Source organism: Diadema antillarum, unplaced genomic scaffold, assembly GCF_040938485.1.
Source record: "Diadema antillarum isolate AM-2024a unplaced genomic scaffold, OU_Dant_1.0 scf00000054, whole genome shotgun sequence".
Classification (NCBI taxonomy): Eukaryota; Metazoa; Echinodermata; class Echinoidea; order Diadematoida; family Diadematidae; genus Diadema; species Diadema antillarum.
This window is the reverse complement of record NW_027270943.1, coordinates 71,340-94,492: the sequence shown is the minus strand read 5'-3', so window position 1 is coordinate 94,492 and position 23,153 is coordinate 71,340. Positions and strand designations below refer to the sequence as shown.

The 23,153-nt window shown below is 36.8% G+C and overlaps 2 protein-coding genes and 1 non-coding gene across 3 annotated transcripts in view; 2 read left to right on the top strand and 1 right to left on the bottom strand.

The window, feature by feature from the left end:
- Nucleotides 1-22,193, top strand: part of LOC139715747 (armadillo-like helical domain-containing protein 3) — a 34,375-nt gene extending 12,182 nt beyond the window's left edge. The window contains exons 11-27 of the mRNA XM_071627296.1: nucleotides 920-963; nucleotides 3,304-3,367; nucleotides 5,038-5,087; nucleotides 11,035-11,116; nucleotides 11,601-11,679; nucleotides 12,631-12,735; nucleotides 13,379-13,437; nucleotides 14,038-14,103; nucleotides 14,826-14,895; nucleotides 15,710-15,770; nucleotides 16,293-16,381; nucleotides 16,986-17,068; nucleotides 17,733-17,859; nucleotides 18,488-18,563; nucleotides 19,998-20,076; nucleotides 20,608-20,724; nucleotides 21,349-22,193. Of these exons, the coding sequence (XP_071483397.1) occupies nucleotides 920-963; nucleotides 3,304-3,367; nucleotides 5,038-5,087; nucleotides 11,035-11,116; nucleotides 11,601-11,679; nucleotides 12,631-12,735; nucleotides 13,379-13,437; nucleotides 14,038-14,103; nucleotides 14,826-14,895; nucleotides 15,710-15,770; nucleotides 16,293-16,381; nucleotides 16,986-17,068; nucleotides 17,733-17,859; nucleotides 18,488-18,563; nucleotides 19,998-20,076; nucleotides 20,608-20,724; nucleotides 21,349-21,441 (1,344 nt within the window). The 3' untranslated portion in view covers nucleotides 21,442-22,193. The remainder of the gene's footprint in view (nucleotides 1-919; nucleotides 964-3,303; nucleotides 3,368-5,037; nucleotides 5,088-11,034; nucleotides 11,117-11,600; nucleotides 11,680-12,630; nucleotides 12,736-13,378; nucleotides 13,438-14,037; nucleotides 14,104-14,825; nucleotides 14,896-15,709; nucleotides 15,771-16,292; nucleotides 16,382-16,985; nucleotides 17,069-17,732; nucleotides 17,860-18,487; nucleotides 18,564-19,997; nucleotides 20,077-20,607; nucleotides 20,725-21,348) is intronic.
- Nucleotides 3,889-3,991, bottom strand: LOC139715764 (small nucleolar RNA U13). Its single transcript, XR_011709865.1, has one exon. It is a non-coding gene; the product is annotated as a small nucleolar RNA U13 (small nucleolar RNA).
- On the top strand, nucleotides 5,714-6,570 carry LOC139715748 (uncharacterized). Its single transcript, XM_071627298.1, has one exon. The coding sequence runs from the start codon at nucleotides 5,770-5,772 to the stop codon at nucleotides 6,568-6,570; it is 801 nt and encodes a 266-aa protein (XP_071483399.1). The 5' UTR covers nucleotides 5,714-5,769.
- Nucleotides 22,194-23,153: the final 960 nt, after the last annotated feature.

Genomic DNA, 23,153 nt, shown 5'->3' with positions numbered 1-23,153 from the left:
TGAAAGGAACACTGTGATATGAAATAAGCAAAGGCTCAGGCATTAGAACACTGTGCAATGATATTCTACAAACTCTACTGTATTGTGATTGGAGCATTGGTGTTTTCTTTACATATTTAATGAACTGAATAATTCTGGCGCAAGACTTCATGCTGTTTTCACCTTTTCTATTTCAGTGTTTCCATCGTTTTCTTTCAATCTCTTTCCCTTAGTTGCATTGTCTTCTTTGTCACCGTTTTCATTTTTATATTGTGCCATTATTGTCCTCTCCATCACTAGCATCTGTGTTGTCATCATGAACTATGTCTTCATTCTCATGTCCTTGTTTGTTGATGTAGTCATTGCATTTGTCTGTTGTCATCTTTTTCATAGTCTTCAGTGTAATTGACAGCATTTCCATCTCATTTTGCTATCATTATTACCTATGCCAAAGGAAGGAGGAGGTTATGTTTTCATCGGCATTGGTTTGTCTGTTTGTAAAATAACTCAAAAAATTGTGAATGGATTTGAATGAAACTTGCAGGAAAAGTTGTTAATCACACAAGGAACAGATGATTAAATTTTAGTAACAACAAGGAACAGATGATTAAATTTTGGTAGTGATCTTGGAATCTTATGGATTTTTAATCTTTTGGCAGATAGCGTCAGTGAACTTATAGGTGAGGCTTTATGAGGTTTGCATATGCACTCTAAAGTGCGTGCTCTGTTCGGGCAAGGCGCTGGCATACTGGAAGCTGATGACATAAACCAAAGGCTTCTATATTGGGATATTTGGAACTGCATGTATAACGGGTAGAAATGAGCTGCTTGGCAGAAATGTGCACTCCATGAGTGCTTTTCTAGTTTCCACATTTTTCTCTTGTCATTGACTTCCTGATTGTCATCACCAGCTTCTGTGTCTTGTTCTCTCCTTTGACAGGGATTGGGACATGTAATATCAAACATCCTGGGAGATTTCAACAAGTGAGTACAATGTATTGGTGCATAATGGTAGTAAGCAAAGATACATTTTTTGGTCCTCTATGCCTTTTGGTGTGAAGCCTCAAGAAGTCGTATCTTGCTGGTTCTACTGTATAGCAGACCATACAACTTCACAGCAGATTCTGACAGTAGCCATTACAATTCATTAAAGTGAAAACTAAGTTTCGGTAAGTGCTGGAGAACCCGTCTAGCACCATTTCATTTTTACTTGCAATATATCGAAAGAGTCCACGAAGAAACTTACCTGGCTGACGCGGTTTGCCGGAATGATGAGTCGATTTGGAGTATTTTGAGAAAAATAATAATAGTAGGAAAACCGACTTTTATTCCAGAAGGCTCCAGACTAACTCGGTCTCGGGAAAAATTCGACCCTACTTCAGACAATTCACACGCAGTAAGTGATCGCCACATTCTACTGGCCACTGCAAAGTACCAAATGAGGCCTAACTGAATGGACAGGAAAGTGCGTGCTAACGTAATCCTGTACAAAACACTTGAAACAAAAATGACAGCGCGCGGTCCTCAGTTGCTGAGACGCGCGGTCTTTGGAGTTTTTGTTGTTGTTTATCAAGGGCCTTTGATTGTTTTAGAGGTGCTTGATAGGCGCACACTAATTTTGCTTGCGCGCAAAAGAGGTTTTGGATGCGCGCGTTGTAGCAACTCGGACCATTACTGCGAGTAGCCAGAACACGAAGCGCTAGTTTATACAGGCGGCTCCCATAGGACAACACTGTACAATCAGAGGGACAACCATTACAACTCATCCCGCCGTCAAAGCGAAGCCGAGTTATCCCCAAGTCCGAGTTTAGCCTGACCCCGTGCGGGTAAGTTCTGAGACTGAACCTTTTTGGTTAATACAGTAAACCTCGCATGAGTCGAAGCTCTCGGGACTGACAAAAATGCGTCGACTTAAGTGAAATTCGACTCTCGCGAGAGTCGATTTTTTTTTTCCGACTCACAGTTATGTACATGTATTATAGTACATTTGCATGCATGTGTGTGTGTGTGTGTATGTGCGTGCGTGTGTGTGTTTGCATTCAAATTTGTCTGTTTTTGAAGATAATGTTCTTATTTTGTTCTAAATTGAACATGGAATTTGTATTAATACTAGTAGTTAAACGTAGTTCTGAGAATGTCTGCGCTAATGTGGCAATGTGCATGTGCTATGTCTATGGTGCAACATAGTTAGCAATCTCTGTCGACCTACCCTGAGACAAACACTCTCCCAGGCCCATCCCACCTCCATTGAACAAAAGTATACAGCCAGCCGGGCACGCACAAACAAGCTCCGCCCACTTGGCCTGTCACTAAAATATTAAAGCAGCGATTGGTTGACCAAGGAGTTCTGGCTTGACATGGATAAAGTATGGATGTGCTGTGTGTATGGATAAAGTATATGGATCGATGTGCTGTGTGTATATATGTATACATGTGTATGTATTCGACATGCGTGCAGAGCGGTACGGTGAGTGTGCATGCTTTCCTGCAGCAGGCCAGGGACGGGGTTCTGCGACATGCCGATTTTTTGTTCTCCTCTAAATGTAATGAGAATGCCAGACAAATCTTCTTCGGCTCAAGTGATGTAAACTACGTGTATTTTGTACAAAAGGGACTGAATGTTTTACTTCGACACAGCCGAAATTCGACTCTCGTACTTCGGCTTATCCAAATATTTCTTAGAGAAAATACATAGGGAAAAATCGGGACTTTTTATTTTGCTTCGAGTTAAGTGATTTTCGACTCACTCGACGTCGACTTATCCGAGGTTTACTGTATTTCGCATTTTCGTTGTTACCCATCGAATATCTTGCAAAAACATCGTTATCCTGCACATTTCCTAAGCATACGTTCACATTTGGGAGCGAAATTTGACAACTTTTGCAGGCCTACCAGAACTTTGTTTGGGCTTTAATGATGAAGACATGTATAAGGGTATCTACAAAGTTGTAAGAATGTTCACACTGAGCTTATAGCTTGTTCATAGAATCAATAGTCTTGTATTGAAATACTGCCTCTTTGTGTTCTCACCAGACTATACACAATGGAGCTCAACTAAACTTGCACAATTCTACCACATATTATGCATGTTATAATGCATTATTCATGAGCTCTTTAATAGGAGCGCAGATGGTACGAAAAGGAAGTTTTGATGTACAAGTGTAGTATCCTGTGAGTGAAAATTTTAAAGGGCTCAAGCTTGTAGGTTTTCACAGCATCTGTATTGTTCAGACATGATGATTTGTATGATTTGTGACATATTTAAGAAAGAGTGAATTGTGCTCTGTCATCTGACATGATGCTGCTTTTTGTATTGTGTTGCAGAAGATACAAGGCTAAGCAAGAAGAGGAGCAGGGGAGTGGTTGGTTCTCATCCATTACATCCATGGTGAGTGAGGCAGACAGGTCTCACATAGTGTAAAACGAGGAATGTTTGGGTGCATTTTAATTTCGCGAATTTTGCAAGCGGCGACATTTGCGAAATTAAAATGCACGCGACAGTTATTGCCTACACAATATGCATGATATATTATACTGCATGAAAGGCTGTCAGCTCCAATTTGCGAAATATAAATATATATCGTCTTTTACAATAGTTCACAAATCTTTGATTTACTTTCTATTATTTACAAAGCAGGAGAGAGATAGTTGAAGTCATTGTAAAATTGTTTTTTAAGATACATCTTTCTTTTGTATTTTGATTCTGTTTTGTGTGTATGTGACAATATTTCAAAGAGATGAGTTTATATTTATCACAAGACCTTCTATGCAGTAATGTGAAACAGATGGTAGTAGAGATAGAATACACAATAGCATCAATCCGCACTGTTGTCATGTTAGGACATACAAGTCTGTGCTCTCCCTATGCAAATTATGAACTGTAACATGCTGTGGATCTTTCTGGGCATGCATCAGATTGCATATGTACCAATGCGTAACAATGAGCTGCTGGCACATCTCATGTAACTATCACATGATATGCAATTCATCATTTGTTCTGAACCAGAAGGATCAGTGAAATATGTGTACTATCCAATATATATTTAAACATGAAATTATGGGCACGGTTAGTAAAATGACTGCTTCCCAATTTTTGTTTGTGGAATAGCATTGATTGTGTTTAATTGTCCCTTCAACTATAGAATTATACAATATAGTAATTTGGTATAGGTGTTTTCACTTTTTTAAACACCATGAATGGCTAAAAATGTAACTTCAGCTTGTGTTTTACCGGGAGACAGATACAAATGAATATTCATAAGATATGCAAATTACCCCTGTGATTTTCTGATGCCTTCATAGCTGTTATGGGATGTATTTATTCTGTTTGTGATTTGAAACACATTTAGATATTCGTCTACTGCTCGGCATGGTGTACTCACATATAGTAACAATACAACATAACTTCCCGACATTTTGAATATCAATTAGCTAATTTGCATATTTATGAGGAAGCTCATTCGTATGTATTTAAGATTCTGTAAATTGTATTGAAGCCAGATTTTTTGTTGTTGCCGTTTTCGCATGCTTCCTGTGCTTGTCTTTGAATTTGTTTTTCTTTGCCAACTAATTTCAAAAAGAGTCTTTAGGTTAGTGTAAAGTGGAAAATACAAGAGAAAGCATTGAGTTATTAGAGTTTTTGAATTTACTTAAATCATTTTTTGTTCTGACCACCTCGTAGATGGAAGAAACAAGACATGCTACCTATATCTATTATTTTTGCTGCATGTGTTGCAAAGGGTTAACATCATTGCATTTCTCACAGCAGAATTACTTCTGCAATATAATTTGCTCAGACACACTTGCATTTTCCTGGAGGAGGTTGGCTTAGGAATATCTAGAAATTAAAAAAAGAAAGAAAATTGTCTTTATACATTTTTGTGGTTCATCAGTTATCATAAACAGATGGCAGATTCACATTGATTGGATGTTTGTTGATTTGAGTGTGTTAATTTTCCATTACATCACAGGTTAGAACATGGCAGTGATTTTGTTCATGATCATCTTCACACTGAATAATTGTAATTTCTTTTGTTTTGTTTTGTTTTGTTTCCAAAGGTTGGAAACATGTTTGTTTCAGATGAGACAGAGTCGACGAGAGCTACACTGTGAGTATCAAGAGAGGGAGTGGTAAGATTCGTTGACTTAAAGGAAATTGTCTCAAATAATGTTTGGTGGAAATTAGAACTCTCCTCTTGAGTTACCGTTTTCAAAATGTAGAATGAATCAGTGAAAATTTGAACAAAATGGGAAATGATTAAAAAAGTTCCAGGCTCTTTTGCATAGAGGAGATTAAGGAGACAGGAGCTACTGGCACAAACTGGCACAAATTGCGTATTTTCTGAGGTGAAATCCCATCTTCTGGATATTTGTGTATTGTATGACTGAATGGTGAACCTTCTGGAATGAAGTAGTACCAGCTGGGAGGATGTAAGTTCAAGGAAAGGAAAGACTTGCTCAGTTTTCTTATTTCTCATTTGGATTCAGTTTCACTGTCTTTTTGCCTCAGTCCCGTGCTCACTAAGTTGTGTTAGCAGCTGCCATCCAGTATGTCATAGAACACTGGACTCTGATCTTTGTACAGCACACTACGTACGTGTCTACCTATTCAGTCTCCCCACGCAGTGTTGTGTGAATGCACTCTTCCCTGATCACTTCTTTTGTTAAGGTGTTAGAGCACCAGGCATCCCGAGACTCCCCAAGTATTTCTGAAAGGGGTGATTACTTCAGGGGCTATTCAACAACTTGCATTGTTTACAGTGTGGTGAATTGCCTTGCTCATCAATCGGTATGCCAGGGACCAGGGGTCAAAAGAAATCGTGTTCATCTGTTTCTCCCCCTGGTGTCGATGCTTCTGAATTCTGTGAACAGATAAGTGAAGAGGTCAGAGAATTCTTCAGCAGTGAGCAGTTCAAGGAGCTGTTCAAAGTTTCCCTTGTGGAAGCAGTCCGCAACGAAATGCAAAAGCTTCAAACACAGCTTGAAATCGCGGAAGGCAAGGTGATCGAATTGGAGGCTGAAGTGAAATCAAAGGCGAGTGTCATCACGTCACTGCAAAAACAACACGAGCTTGACTCAGCCGATATAGCCAAGCTCAAACGAGACATGAATGATGCTGATCAATACTCGCGTCGTAACTGCGTGCGGCTATATGGCATCCCGGAAAACCCAAAGGAGGATACAGACCAGGTGATGCTTGATCTAGCCTCGGAGAAGCTGAACATCAAGCTGCAGCGACATGAGATTGACAGGTCTCACCGTGTGGGTGCCCCGCGTACCACCAGTTCAAGACCAGGGGCAAGGAAACAACCACCTCCACGCGCCATCATAGTCAAGTTCACCACTTACCGCACCAGAGACACGGTCATCAAAAGCCGGAGAAGACTGAAAGGTACTCATGTAGGGATTGAGGAAGATCTCACAGCAGAAAATCGCCTCCTGTTGACCAAAGCAAAAGAAGAAGTGGAAAGAAACGACAAACTGTGTGCAGCATGGTCCAGTGATGGCAGAGTCATCGTGCTGGTCAAAGCAACCAATGGATCCACTGTGAGAAAGAGAATATGGTCAGTCAGTGAATTGAAAAAGCTTTAAACAAAATATGTTATTTTCGTAAACTGACATCTACTATACGCATATGATATGTTAACCTAATCAAATTTCCTTGATACTTAATGCATCCTCATTCACTCTTTAGGAGCAGACTCTCTTTTTGCTCTCACCCTCTCTTATGTACATGTATGTTCTTAGTTCTTGAAGTTATTTTAATTGTGTGTAGTGAGTCTTGTTTTGTTGCTCAATGTATTTTTCTGATATAGTCAACCAATGCCAGTTTTCTCACGTGAACCCTGAACTTAAAAAACTACATGAATATATTTCTCCTGCTAGCGATAACGAATATGTCTCTGATCAGTATTACTATTCAACCAAAGATTTTAACAGCGTTTTACATTCTAAGATGATTGCAAAAGAAAATGAATCTCCCCTTTTTTGTATTCATTTTAATTGTAGGAGCATGTCTCGCAACTTTGATAACTTAAACTCATTTTTAACTTCAATTGATATTGCACCAACTATAATAGGAATTTCTGAAACATGGCTGAATGCTAACTCACCTCTTGATATGTACAGGCTTGATAATTATTCTTTCTTTGCAAATAGTCGTAGATTTAAGAGGGGTGGTGGAGTTGGTTTGTATATAAAAAATGATGTCAATTTTGAACGAAGGACTGACTTGGATGTAAACAATAATTATATTGAAAGTATATTTTCTGAAATTGAAATGAATCATCGAAGAATTTTATTTGGAGTTATGTATAGACCACCTAATCAATGTGTTGAAGATTTTATGAAAGCTTTAAGTGAAGTATTACAAATTGTGCAAAATGAGAAAAAAGTGTTTTATTTGATGGGTGATTTCAATATTAACCTCTTAAGAATAGATAGAGAGCAATACGTAAATGAGTTTTTTGATATGTTGTTGGTTCATAATATGTTTCCTCTTATCAAATATCCTACAAGGATTACTCCAGACTCGGTTTCGTTAATTGACAATATATTTACAAATGAGGATAGTGTGAATGTATCTTCATCGGGGCTTTTTTTATGTGATGTAAGCGATCATTTTCCCATATATTGTATTTGTAATAAAATTTCTATTGTTTTTAAAGAAAAATGTTTTCATAAACGTGAAATCAGTGAGATGAATATAATTAGATTCGCGCAGCATCTGAATAGTTTCCAATGGAATATCACAATTCCTAATGCCAATGATTGTTATAATGAATTCATAAATGTATTTTTAGATTATTATGATGTATATTTTCCTTTAAAACGCATTGATTTAAAGGAAAGCAAAAGTAATAAAAGTGCACCTTGGTTTAATGATGAAATTCGAAAAATTATAAAAAAGAAAAACCGTTTGTATAAGTTATATTTAAAAAATCCAACTGATTATAGAAAAAGGGTGTATAAGAAAATTAAAAACAAAGTTGTTAATAAAATTAAACAGGCAAAAAAACTGTATTATAAGATTCAATTTCAGGCTGCACATGGTGACAGTAGTAAAACGTGGAAAGTTATTAATAGGGCTTTGGGAAAACATAAAAAGAAATCCTGTGTTGATAAGATTATTGTTGATAATGAATTGATTTCAGATAAGAATATAATTCCTGATGTTTTTAGTGAGTATTTTGTTAATGTTGGTTATGATTTGAAACGTAAGTTCGATGATGATAAGAAGTCACCTAATGTAAAATATATTATCAAAAATGAGAAATCTGCATTTTTTAAACCAATATCTCCTGATGAGATTGTTGACATTGTGAAGAATTTTAAGAATGATACAAGCCCAGGTTCAGATGGAATTGCAATTTGTGTTTTGAAAAGAGTTATTGATTATTTATGTGAACCTCTGTGTGCAATATTCAATAAGTGTTTAGATGCTGGTGTCTTCCCAGATAAACTGAAAATAGCACGTGTAATACCTGTTTTTAAAAAAGGTTCTCAAGAGATTTTAAGTAACTACCGCCCGATATCTGTTTTATCTCTTTTTTCAAAGATTTTTGAGAAATGCATTTATGTTCGTTTATTATCCTTTATCAAAGAGTGCAATATATTCACTTCAAACCAATATGGTTTTAGGGAGAGGCACTCCACTTCTCATGCTTTAATCAATTTTATTCAAAATGTGATGTGTGCAATAGAAAATGAGGAAATTTTAATCGGCATATTTTTGGATTTGAGTAAGGCTTTTGATAGTCTTGATCATGATATTTTACTTAGTAAGATGTATTTATATGGCATAAGAGGAGTTGTTTTAGATTTGTTCCGCAGTTATTTATCCGACAGAGTGCAATATGTTGTTGTGGATGGTTTTCAATCTAAATCTAAAGAATTGAAGTGTGGAGTACCCCAAGGGTCAATCTTGGGACCTCTTTTGTTTCTTTTATATATGAATGACTTATGTAATACGTCTGAGGTTTTTAGATATATATTATTTGCTGATGACACCAGTATTTTTATATCTCATAATGATCCCCAAACATTACAAATCATAGTCAATAATGAGCTAAGTATAATTTCTGAATGGTTATATATGAATAAATTATCAGTAAATACAAGTAAAACACATTTTATGATATTCACCAATAGAAATGTTGATGTCAAGGATATTAGTATATATTTAGCAGGATCTGAAATTAAGCATGAAGTGTCTTTGCAATTTTTAGGAATCACAATTGATAATAAATTGACTTGGAAAGATCACATAAATATTATATGCAACAAAATTTCAAAAAATATTGGGATACTTTTTCGACTTAACTTTTTACCCACTGTTGTTCTTAAAATGATATATAATGCAATTATTGCGCCTTTTTTTGAATATGGTCTTTCTGTTTGGGGAAGTGCTGCAAATATATACATAGACAGACTTTTTAAACTACAAAAACGTGCAATAAGGGTTATAAACCATTCAACTTATTTAGCTCACACTTCACCAATTTTTAATTCCCAAAAGATTTTAAAGTTGTATGACAGATATAAATATATTTTAGGCAATCTTATGTTTCTATGGCATAGAAAGCTTTTACCCGATTCTCTGATGCATTATTTCACCTTAAATTGCAATATTCATTTATATTATACCAGAAACGCTAAGAATTTTCATATCCCAAAAGTAAGAACATCATTATTTCAGAAATCTGTGTTTTATCAAGGTCCGCTTATATGGAACTCAATACCAGATGATATTCGTAAAGTTACCTCTTTTAATGTATTCAAACGTAAACTTAAGGAGAATTTTATACAAAATTATAATTCCTAAGTTTTTGACATGCTTGACTGGCAATACATGTATTCTATCTAATGATCGTAACTCACTTTATTCGTATTGTCTTTGTAATGTAAATGTAGTGTATTGTATATCATGCTGTATTGCTTTGTTTTGTCTTGCAACGGTATATCTGTTCATCTCATTTTTTTTTTTTTTTTATAGATATGAAAAATTTACCACCAATGCATTTTTTTTAATGGATTTTCTGGGTCGGCCAGATTTTAAGGAAATTTAATTCCTCGTTGGCTGCTTCCCTTCAGCTTTATGTATTCCAAAGTTATGTTTTTTTCTCTGTGTCTGTCATGATTGCTCATCATTGTCTTTCTCTGTTGTTTTTATGCTGAATAAATAAATTCAATTCAATTCAATTCAATAGAATAGTAATAAGGGGATACTTTTCAAATTGGGTGCAAGTGTGAATAACTCTATATTCACTTTTTACTTAAATTATATACCAGTTGTTGATTTTCTGTTCTCCTTTTGGTTCAGCTTTATGATTTGGAAAGAAGAATTCATGTTATGTCTTAATGTTAGATATATCATCTCAATCACCAGAAAAGGGTTTTAAAAAAAGAAGAAAAACCATGTCCAAAATATATTGAAAGTTTTCCTCAACACATCGCAGATTTGACTGCTGCCTCTAATAATTCATTGCTGTGCCCAATTCTGTTTGAATTTTACCTGATTCGTCATAATATAATAATAATACTACATTCATAAAGCACATAATAAGCACATGCTTCTCTATGTGCTGTACAATTCGGATACAATATATAAACAAATGACTAACAAATATAATTGACAATCAACGTAATAGATACAGTAATTAACAAAAGAGGCAATGAATGTTCATAAGTTCTGTATATTGCACTCCATTATTTGCAGTGTGTCTGTAGAGATACAGACTGGCTGCTGCACAGACATTACTTTGTTTGAGTTTGTATTAAGTTGCTGTGGAATCCCTTCCATGCTAAACAACAAGACTTTTGTTTTCAGCTGCTGTTTTGTGAAAAGTAACTCATGGCAGACTTTGAGAGCCTTCATTTGCCTAAAGTTGTCTTAAACCAGTCAACAAATTAGTCATGCAAAACTGTACTGACTACTCAATAACTGTCTATAGTAATAGGATGACAGTTTGAACTGTTGACATAGCTTGATGTTGTGTATGATGCGGTGTGATAGATAAACTCTTCATCGTTGTCATATTTTCTTGCTGTGTGCAGAAGAGATCCCAACAACGCAAACTTGCTTGCTCTCTACGAAGCCGTCCATCTCAACAGAAACTTCATCACAGTACTCTCACATGTAAGTTCTTCCACTCTTTGGATGGAGTCATCACATCAAAAGCTCTCCATTCATGTCAGGTTCTTTACTCCATCCACTGCCTATGATCTTTTAGATTTTCTTGTTGCTGCAGGAAACAATGGACCAGAGATAGAATGGATGATATATACCATCATGAAATAATTATTTCATACTATTATATTCTTAAGACTTACCATAATGTGATATCTTGTGTGTTATCACTGGGACATACATTGGATGTTTTTGTGCTCATGCTGCCTCTATTGATGGTTAAGACAAGTAGATGTACTCTTTCTCATATTTTTTCAAGCAACACACTGTTAGAAGTGAAACAAAGTTTCATAAATAAGCTATACTGTCTTGTTGGAGAGTATAATTGTCATGCCTTCACAATCTGCAATCCTTTACAAGTCATATTTCTCCAGTGTCATGCTCTCATCTCAAAAGTTGTTGTAGTTTTTAATTCTTTTCCTCCTGTTGGCAGAATCACACGGATACAACAGGCAGTCCTCCCTCAACACCAACCACCCCTCCAGCGCCAGCGGTTCCGAGTGTAGTTAACAGTAAATTTGATTTTTTTTTTTTTCACTTGTGCAATTTGTGTTGCGTTGGAACCTTTATCAGGGGCGGATCCAGGGAGGACCGCAACCGGCGCACGCCCCCCCTTTATTTTTTTTTCAAACAAAAGAAATAAAAAGAAAAAAACGGGGGGAGGGGTGCGTGCGCCCCCCCTTTAATTTTGTAAACACGCCCCCTCTTTACGGAATTCCTGGATCCGCCCCTGTTTATTGTGTTCATTTTTATTTCATTAAGTACCAAGGTGCTAATCCTCCACTGATATGTATTAATGGGTGAAATAGTTTCATTGTGTTCACAAATATGGGCACAGGAAATCCAGGGTGTGTAGATAATGTTTTTAATGGTCAGTTTCATAGAATCAGCCTGATTGCAGAAAATAAAGATATATGCTGTCAAAATTGGTTTTAATTGCCCAAACTATTCAACAACTTGTTACTTGGTTAATTCCTTTGTTTCTCTAAACTTTGTGGTGCTTTGGTCTACTGGCAGTTTAAAATACATAGACTGGAATGGTAGGTGTGACTCTAGGATGTAGTGAAATTACACCAGCAACTTGACTGTTGGTGATAACATTTTGAAATTTTTCATATGGAATTTCATACTCGGACAGGACAAATTTCTGTTCATAAATTTAGATGCCAATACTGTTTGTTTTAATTTGATACTGGCTATGTTCAGAGTTCAGAAAATAATGGATGCAAAATATGAATGATTGTTTCGAGGAGAAAGTATGGCCTGCTGTATGAGTAATAAGCCTCCTCATATCTCACATTTCAAGTGACGCTTATGAATTTAATATCAAAGCATGTGTGTATTGCTAACTTGTAACCTACTGCTTTTTCTGTTTTGTCCTACAGAGTTTTCTGCATAGCAAACAAGGTTTGTAAATCAGAGGGCTTTAATTCATCAATTTTTCACTGTTTATTTGTTTCCAGATCTGCAGACCCCAGTCCCAGCAGTGGGTGGTAACACATCAGGCTCCACCAACATCCTGGTCACCTTCCTCAGCTACTGCTCCATCATTATGCAGGATCTTAAAGGTATGACAATAAAAACAGGGAAATGCATGAATCAGAACAGTGAAATACATAGATAAACAAAAACAAAAACAATAGAATATGTGAGAAATTCATTTTCATATTGCAATTCTTTTCACATGAATTTGTTCATAATACTTCAAAGAATATTTAATGAAATTGTCATGGTCTTTTTTTTTTTGCTAAAATAGTTGATGATTACCAAAAAAGATGTCAAAGAAAAACCAGGGAAAAACATTCATTTAGCACTTCTTGTAAAACCCATACATTGTACACACAAAAGTCATTGGAAACTGCCATTTTCGGTGACAGTGGTTCCCCCCCCCCCCCCCCCCCCCCCCCCCCCCCCCCCCCCCCCCCCCCCCCCCCCCCCCCCAGTTAGGTTAATTAGCTGTTTGGAGCTTAAAATCTGACGCAGAAAAAATATGCGTAAATTGATTAGCATGATGCAGAGAAAATGACCATGTTTTGGGAAAATTCTTGGAGATTGTGTGATGGGCACATGTGAGCAGATTTTCACCATGACCATGCAATTGATGGCTGTGAACTATTTCAGAATAGCCCAGGCTATATGGGGTTATTGAAGCAAAGCATTTGACGGATCCACTATGACATAAATGACTGTATTTCCCCTTGATATCCACAGATGAAGAGAGATTGAACAACACGAAGCTGTGTCTCATTATTCTGTCATGTATAGCCGAGGTGAGTGAATATTCTCAGTCACAGTTCGTAGAATCAAACACAGTGTTAGAAGGTTCCAAGTCCACATCTCCATTCTCATCAACAGCCTGCCACAGACCGGAAGACTAGTGACTAGAAAATTTGCTTTGGGCCAAGAATAATTTTTTTTTTTTCTGTCCATTGAGGCATCTTACATGAAACTGGATTTGCTAAAGCCACTAACTTGCCAACTACTTTCAATAAAATATTTGAAGTCTTACAGTATGTGACCCATTGCCTTTTGCTAAGTCCAGTAATCGGGGATGTGTGGAACTGCGCTCTATTTTTCCTATGTGTGTTTTTACGTGTTTGTGCTATTAACCCGTTGAGGACGAGTCCAGAGTATACTCGGGCAAGTGTCTATGGAAAATGCGTGTTGTGGCAAAATCAAACCATCCTCAGCGGGTTAAAAGAGTGAAAATGATGCAATAAGTGTTGGTTTCTTTAAATTTGACATTTTTGTCAGTGTCATTTTGCTGATCTGTGTCATGCATTCTATGTCACATTTGACAATAAACAATGGCTAAGGATCATTGATTCATACAAAATTGTAAGTTTGTATCATCCACCTTCTATGTGCAGGACCAGTATGCCTACTCATTTCTTCACGATGCCAACCTGACATTCAGAGTTCCACTTCATCAAGCAGTGAGTGTGCATAGATCTATACTGCTCAACTATCGATATTAGAGAAAATTTGACTGCAGTGATTACATCAGACTGTAGATCCCTTCCTGCAATTCAGTGGAATGCAGATTATTTGCCTAGCATTTGACTTAAGAGCATAATAGGATGTGTGCTAGGATATTGTAACTCGGCCTTTCTCAACTCCTCTAAATAAAATAGTTTGTGATACCATCAGTTCAGTATGCTACTGTAGATCACATATTATATGCAGTATGCTGCCTCCCTGGGCAGACTTTAAATTGTGACTAAATCGAAGTCATGATAAACTCTCGTTGACATGATGAGTAAACCTCATTCTGGAATCTGTTTCTAGTAGTAGTTGATATTTGCTTGTTTTGTGTTTTGTTGTTTTGGTTGGGGTTTTTTTTAGGTACAGATCTTATTTGTTTTTCCAGTGAGCTATTTCTTTTTTCTGGCAAAATAGCAAGATAACAAAATAACATTTGATTACATAATATATATTGTGAAGATTTATTTTGAAGGTGTTAAGTTACAGGTACAGAATTGATTGATTTGAGTAACATATGTAACACATTCCCACTTGCATCTTAAATTGATCCAAATAGAATATAATGCACCACTTGATTTGCAATTGTATGATTGAAGCACACAAACTTTGCACATCAAAAGTTGAATGAGATGAATTTTCCATGATTGTAATTCATCTCTTTATCTTCTACCAGCCAATGAGGCACAGAAAGCAGCCAGCTGAGAAGGATCTCCCAGCCAGGCCACTGGCTTGTGCATTATTAGGTGAGGTCCTCTGTCCTGTCTACCAGGTGCACATGTTGAGTGCTAATATTATTCAATTCACCACTGGCTTAAATTTTTATGTGCCCAGACACAATTAGTTGTAGCTTGCTGTGCTGTTTCATTAGCATTCAGATAAATCCTCCAAGGCCATGGTTACACAACAGGGATAAAAGGGGATTAGGTAATCTTCATTCATTGGCAGTTAGTTTATAGACATCTGTGCCATAAGGAAAAAAAGCAAAAGCAAAAGCAGAAATACTCCAGCAGACATTCCAATCAGTGAACAAAGCTACAAAAGGACTTATCCTATTATAAATGCCCTTGAGGCCCTTAGCTATACCTTGCCAAGCTTTGCCTTTTTCTTTGTATATGGCACAATGTGCCTGGTCAATACTGTTCATTCATTCATTCATTCATTCATTCAGTCAGTCAGTCATTCATGATATTTGGCAAAATGTAAAACAATGCAAGTCATAACAGAGAAACAAATACATAACATCAAGGGCCAGGACTCCTGAGAAGCAACATGTGCTTCTTGTTCGAGCATTTGTTGATGAAAAAAATAAATGAATAAAATGTATAAAATATGAAATATTCTCAGTGTATTCAACATTACTTCAGTATAGACAGAGACTACACTATCCATTAATGTACTAGATATCTAACTTCATTTAGCTTTTGATTTCTTCCAAATGTAGTTTACCAGGAAATAACACAGTCTTATATGCAGCATTTAGCCACTGAGTGAGATGAGTAGGACGCTGTGGTGTTAGTTTTGAGTGACATGATTTTTCATGCTTCTAACCACTCCCAGATTTGATGGTCGAGTTCATCTTGAGTCACATGATGCGAAATCTTCCACAAGAGTTGTATCTGTAAGTATTAAGGTTATTATTATAATCACCAACCCTCCCCCTTAAAAGAATAGAAATGATAAGCAGTGTGTCATAACTAAGAAGTGTATAGTCTTTTCCTGCTGTGTTGATCAGCAAATCAATAATGCCTGACACAAAACGTGCAGATTCTTGCGTATACTGTTAGAAGTGATAGAAATGGAGACACTTTGCAACAGAAATCCAGTTCTCTTTTCTCTGATATTGTGAGATAGTGATATTGTGCTATATCTGTGAGATTGACACTTTTTGCACCCTAAAGGTTTAAAGTATTTGGCACTTCTCCTGATGATGAAGGGTAGTGCCATTGACACCATGTAAAATGGTTCTAATTTCTGCAGCATTGTTTCCTTTGACTCTGGAATCCTGACTTGTTGCCATTTAGCTTCAGGTGGGTGATTTACATCCTTGTGATAACAGCAGCCACGTTGTCATCCAGACATGTATGGGACAGAGAAGATTTTTCCCCTGGTTGAACTCTCGACCTTTTCATTTTTCTGACAGGAAATGTTTGGGTGTGATACAGAGGGTCCTGTGCTACCAGAAGAAATGTCGGGTCAGGTTGCAGTACTCTTGGAAGAACATCTGGACAGGTAAGAAACTGAAGTGCATATTAAAAAGATGTCCACAGCAGCTTAACCTGTTTAAGTCGAGCCCAAGAATAATTAAGGCAGGTGTCTGTGGGAAATGTGTGTTACAGCAAAATCTGCAGTCCTCAACGGGTCACAGTGGGAATAATATTTGATTACCAGAAGTTTGAATCAGAACAATGCCTATGAAAGCACAGAATGAATTTGATACACCATTATTATTGATTGTATACTGCTAGAGTGAGAGAGAAGAGAAAGTATAAACTGTTTAGAAGTTATTTCAGGCATCATTGATGCTTGCTACAGTGTGATTTGTTTGTAGGAGAGATGTGTTCTTTCTTTGACCAATGAGCCAGCGTCTCATTAGATTTCACAAACATGTGCTGATGTATTATTGCTGTTCACACCCGGCATTTATTCTGAATATGTTCCTACTGTTCTCTGCTGTGCCATGCATGGCATGGTATATTTTAGGAGCAATGAATTGACAATTGACAATTTTGATTACCAATGATACCCAATATATGACATGCTCATTTTAACATGAAATCAAATCAAATCAGATCAATTTGTTGAACAATGTGTTTGTCATGCTTGTTTTCTCCAGCCTTGATCAGCTTGCTGAAGTACCTCCTTGCCAGTGAATCCGTCTTGCTACCAGAGAACAATATTTTTGAGCTGGCATGTAAGGTGAGAGCAGCATATCATTCATAAAATCCATGTCATGGTGACTAGATTGTTACATCTATGACATTAGATATGATGTCTCATAAACACATTTCCATCTCATGTAAGAAACAAACTAAACAGCCAAATAGTACATTCTGCACTCATCTTTTATGTGCTGTCACAGTATTGTAGTTAAATCAAGGAGGTGTGGATACGGACCAATAAAGCATAGGTAAACTCAGTTACGATTCTTGATCATCTAATCTGCATTAATGACTTGTTAACTTAAACCTGCTGATGAATTACACTCCTCGTACAGCAAGGTGATATCTTCCTCCTTTTTCCTTCTCAAAAGACTGTCACAGAAAACTGATTAGAATAAAATTATAAACATTTGATGTATCAAAGCGTCTGCAGTGGGTAAACTCCCTGTGAGTCTAAATTACTCTTACAGAGTGTAGAATTGGTAAATGAAATTTGTGGTATATATTTTACCGATATGTAAGTGGTTATTAAAAGTATGTTTTAGTTTGCCCTGTTCTTTTCAACACCAGGCACCCTTTGACACAGACATATATATCTTCAAGATTCTTTGTTTGCTCATGGGTACAGTGAGGCATCATGGCCTAAATCATGTAAAGAGGAATGGTTCATGTTTTCTTCCTGTGTATCTGTTTCTGACCAGGTGGTAAACCTGTTTAATCTGTTCATCACGTATGGAGACACGTTCCTGCCTTCAGCTAACTGCTATGACCAGCTCTACTATGAACTTGTCAGAATGCACCAAGTCTTTGACAATGTTTATTCCATGGGTAAGGAGCAACAGGCAGAGACACTGGCCTTTAATATACTTAGAAAGCAACTTGGAAGTTATCAAAGGCAAACACTAGGTTGTACTTGCTTACTTTGTTAACTTGAAAGACAATGTATTTGAAGATTTTTACCTACTGTTAATAAAGTTCTTGCTATCCTGTTTTATTCTTAATTCCCTGAAAATACTAAAGCAGATTAGTTCTTAATCATGAAAGAGTAAATTGGTGTGTCTATTTGGGTCTTTATGGAAGCTCGCTAGCTTTGGATGCATGCATGTTTTTAGGAGTGATTTCAGTGTCTCATTTTCTTTCAGATCAGAGGGATTACTTGCTGGGCTAACTTTTAATTTGTACTCTGGTATGACTTTTGATTTGAGAAAAAAAAAGATTTGTTAAATTCAGCAATTTCTTAAATATAACACTTTTTCTTGTTAAGTATCTAGATTATCGTAACATTTGAAATCATTGTCGAGATACGGTTTTCAGTGATACATCTGTAGGGTGTTAGGATGAAAAGATTTGTAAGCAGTCAATGATCTAAGAGAATAGTCATACACATCAGCTGTCACAAATGGGATTTGTCTGATGTCTATCTATGTCTTGTCTTTGATTTGAATCTTCTTTACAGCCAGGAGACACATCACAAACAATGGAGAGTTCAAAGAGGCAGCAAACAAACTGGCAAATAACATTGTCAACATCAGGTAAGCGGCAACATTCCACTACAGCATTCTCCTGTCACCCTGACTACAGTGCATTGCTTTCAGGTCACCATGTTTGTTTTCGGACAATCAATTCTAGCACACTGTAGTTACAGCCAAAAGCCCTTCTAGTGAAAAAATAACACATACAAAAGCACAGTCAAGTTGATAACATTATCAATAGCCTGAACAGTGGTTATGCATATTTGTTTTATGTTGCTGTGCTGTATTGAAATGCTGTACTGTATACAACATATATTTAGCGAGTGTAATATTTCATGTATCAGGGACTGACAATTTCATGAGTGGTTAAATTTGTGATTGTGGAGTACAGTATTGAATGGTGAAATGTATGTGTGCATGTCACATTCATGTTGGGATCAGAGGTGATATATTTGTGTGTTGTTAAATTCGCATATAGCACCCGAATCGCACAATTTGTCAAAATAAAAACTCTGCAAAATATATGTTGTATACAGTATTTGCATGACTTTTGTATGTGTGTTTGTGTACAACCATTTTGTACTGTTTTAATTGTATTTTTGTATGTTTTTAAGCATTGAACACAAAGCTTAAGTTGGACGAAAAAAGGTCAGTTCACATCTTACCACAATAATCAACTACAGTCAAACCTGTCTATAGCGGCCACCCAAGGGATACGGGAAAAGTGGCCGTTATAGACAGGTGGCCGCTATAGACAGGTAACATGTATCATCGTTGTATACATCTATATATACTTACATGTACATGTATGTGTGTACGTATGCACATGTGTGTATCATACATAGAACAATACCAGTGTTTATGAAATTGTTGCACAGTACATGTAGCATGTGCACAGTCATGAAGAAAGTGCATTATTGTGACTGAATAAGTGATGAATGCAACGATGGTGATCACTGAACGTTGCCCAGGAATGACTGGCACGGCTAACAAGCAGAAAAACACGCTGAATTATCGGCTCGGCTACGGCTCCATCGAGTTTTGGGCCGCTATAGACAGGTTAAAATCTACCACGGGAAACAAAATTTGTGGCCGCTGGCCGCGTTAGACAGGTGGACGCTATACACAGGGTCTTTAACATTGCTTTTCTCTCGGGGGGATTTTTCAGTGGCCGCTATAGACAGGTGGCCGCTATAGAGAGGTGGCCGCTAAGGCAGGTTTGACTGTACATGTATGTCCACAATACACAATTGTTTGATGTGTGACTGTCCTTTGCATATAATCTACAAGATGTTCGTAGATATTGAAATAATTATGAATAGAATTGCAGCTGTGAGACCAGTTGCCTGCATCAGTAAAATATGTTTGTATATGTGTATTTGTGTGTTTGTATACAGGTTAGCATTATGCAGTGATATGAACATATGCCTTTCTATGTAAGACAAGCTTGGATAGAATCTGTCATATATCCTTTTTACTTCACCTTTGTTGCAGGGCCATTATCAATCACTTCACCCCAAAGATTGACTCATGGGCAGCACACAATCAAACAACGGGTCTGACTGAGGAACAGGTAAGTTTGACTCTAGTTTGACTGACCTATAGAGAGTTTTATCTGCATACACAGATACATTCATACAAACTCATACATACAGATAAGCAAACGCAATATACAAATGTACATACTTACACACTTGGTACATACATACTGTTTTGTATGATCATGCACTGTTGGCTCCGAATAAATGATGGCTACTAACTGGACGTGTCCGTGTCCATTGTCGTTTGTCACATAGTAAGAACACAACACATACAATGCGCAAAATGCATACAGACATACAGACAGATGTACGAGCATACAGGCGCATTGGTGTGCTTGTAATGTTATAGCAAGTTTTAAATGTTGAAAGTCATTTCATTTATATTTGGTGAAAGGAATAAAGAAGAGCAATCACTGGTGTAAAATCTTCTGTCCTATGGATGGGACATGACAGTTTAATGCTGAGCACTTTTGTTTTCATGACTGTGCAGAAGTTATAAATTTCTATGCTAGGCTTGTATGTCACACTTTGTTTTGTGACTGTGTTTTCAATGTTTTTTTAAGGTCCTTGCCATCGTGAAGAATAATTACGACACACTGACGCTGAAGCTGCAGGACAGTCTGGATCAGTATGAGAGGTATGCAGAGAAGCCCAAAGAGTCTGCCTTCTTCACCCAGCTGGTAAGCAAATCACTTAATATACTCTTTAAAGGTTGTATCAAAGCAATCTCTCCCACTCAGTATTACAGTTAACCTTGCCTAAGTCGAATCTGTTTGGACTGAAGAAATAGCTTTGACTTGGAGAAAGTTCATCTTATGAGGGATTAAAATCAATAGAATAAAAAGAGAAGAGGACTTGAAAAGGCCTTCGACTTGGGTGATTATTTGACTTATGCAAGGTTGACTTGAGCAAGGTTGACTGTATTTTGTTCTTTCACCAATGAATATTTGTACATAATGTGTTAGCTATTGCTTGTTTTTTCCTATAAAAATAATGTTGTGTTCTCCTTCTCCCGTTTCCTCCTTTTGTTGTTGTTGTTGTTCTTCTTCTTCCTCTCCTATTTCTTCTTCTATGATAGCCTTCCTTGATGTGTCATAGCAATTCAAACAGCATGTATGTCACATTTTTGAGTGAAGATTATGCTTATATTAAACTTGTTTGCAACCAAACATCTCTATGTCAAATGACCTGCATACTTTATATGTGTTAATGTTTCCCAATGACAGCTCTTAAAAGTTTCTTTTTTCTTTCTTTTTATTTTAAACTAGTCAAGTTAATTGTTGTGAATTTACATTTGATTTCAGGTGAGGTCAGTGGTGGAGAATTTCCGAACCAACTCCGGTGTAAGTAACCTAGAGCAGCAGAGTGTGCTACAAGAATTCTCCACAATACACTGACAGGCAGCTTTGGATGGCTGAGGACTCTTTTAATGGAGCTATGAAACAGGGCCTCGTGGCCTGGCAAATGTGCAATGTGGAGACAAGAGGCGCAATATGAAACCAGTGCAGCTCAAAGGTCAAAGGTGTGTTATGGCCATTCTCAAGCTTTCATGTTGGATCAAGGATCATGGGAGTGTAGTGCTTCATTGTGACAATTTCCTTCAGTGTGGTGATGATGCAGCATGGAAAGCCCTGCATGAAACATTTATGACAGAGATTTTATGATGAAATCTTGACTACAGGGGGTGAGTGAAGACACTAAGCACACTCACATCTCGCTGGAAACACAGATTGTGTGCTGAAGCAGTGGACAAGTTGGAAGGAGTTGCACCTAAGCCCCATTGGAGAACAGAAATGTGAAATGTATTATAAAGAGTATATTTATATTGTAATGTTATAGTTCCTAGATTGTGTTTCTCATTATATTTTGTTCCAAGTGCAGGCATAGTACAAATTTTAAAGCAACCTTTATGTGGTGATCTGATCATATCTTGCACATATAAGAACAGTCTGATTGATATCCTATTGATTCTATTGATATTCTATTGATTCTATTGATATTCTATGTGGATATGATGAGCAGTTTTCCAAGGTTTTGTGAGAGATGCATGAAGAGATATTGCTTAAAGTCAAACATTGCTTTATAGAGTGGAGAAAGAACACAGAAATTGTGTTGACATGGTGCAGAATAAGTGTTGTCCTATTGCTAATAATAGAAGTCATGCAAGGAAACCAATATATGAGTTGATCATTGTTTTTATGTTTTCATTTGGCAGCCATTGTTTGACAATATGAAAATATGAAAGGCATGTATTATGGCAGTAAAGTTCAGACTTGGATGCATTAGGAATGGCTGCTTTCGTAGGTCTAAAGTCAACTGAGAGAATTCATTCATCAATATCTCATATTGCTTCTCAAAATGTTGAAGGTATCACAATTTCTGTTATTTGTTGAATTCAAGTAATAGTTACAGTCTTTTGAAGCTGATATGATTTTGTTTGATTTTATTTTTTCAGTAGCAAACATGAAACAAGGGGAAAAATGGAAAATACATTGTAGTATGGTTTACAGCTATATTTGGAATAAGTTTTGTTTTGTTTTGTTTCTTCTGGGAATTGTGAGTTGGGCAGGTGGTATATCAAAGGTCGATGACTTTACCTCAAGGGCTTTAGGAATTGATTTATGACCAACCTTGTGTCTGTCACTTCAACTCTTACAATCATAGCAACTTTCCTTAGCAATGAAACTATGTGTTAAAAGTATACTGACTACTAAGATGTTTGCATATCATAGTTAATTAATTATTAACATGTTTATTAGCTGTTTTGCCGGCATAAAGAAATGTCAGGATAAGTTGGGGATCACATGATGAGTACGTGTTTCATCTTCTTTCATTAGGTGATTAGGAATCTATTTCACGTGATATCAAGGCATCCATTCTGAATTTCAAAGGTGTTCCCCCCCCCCCTCTCTGTCATTGTTCATGATGCAAATTATTCTCAATCCCAGTCAATTTGAAGGATTAAAAAATGACCATAATTGGTTGTAATGAATAACTAGGAAGAGCCTCTGTCTGCAATTAGATTTCTGCGCTCACTCATATTTTTTTTGTGAAGAATCAATACTTAATATTGAGCCATGCTTTGTGATCCAAGGGAAAACCATATGTA

Bases quoted from the DNA above. Each gene is read 5' to 3' on its own strand.
- LOC139715748 (XM_071627298.1), top strand. From the start codon at position 5,770: ATGCCAGGGACCAGGGGTCAAAAGAAATCGTGTTCATCTGTTTCTCCC.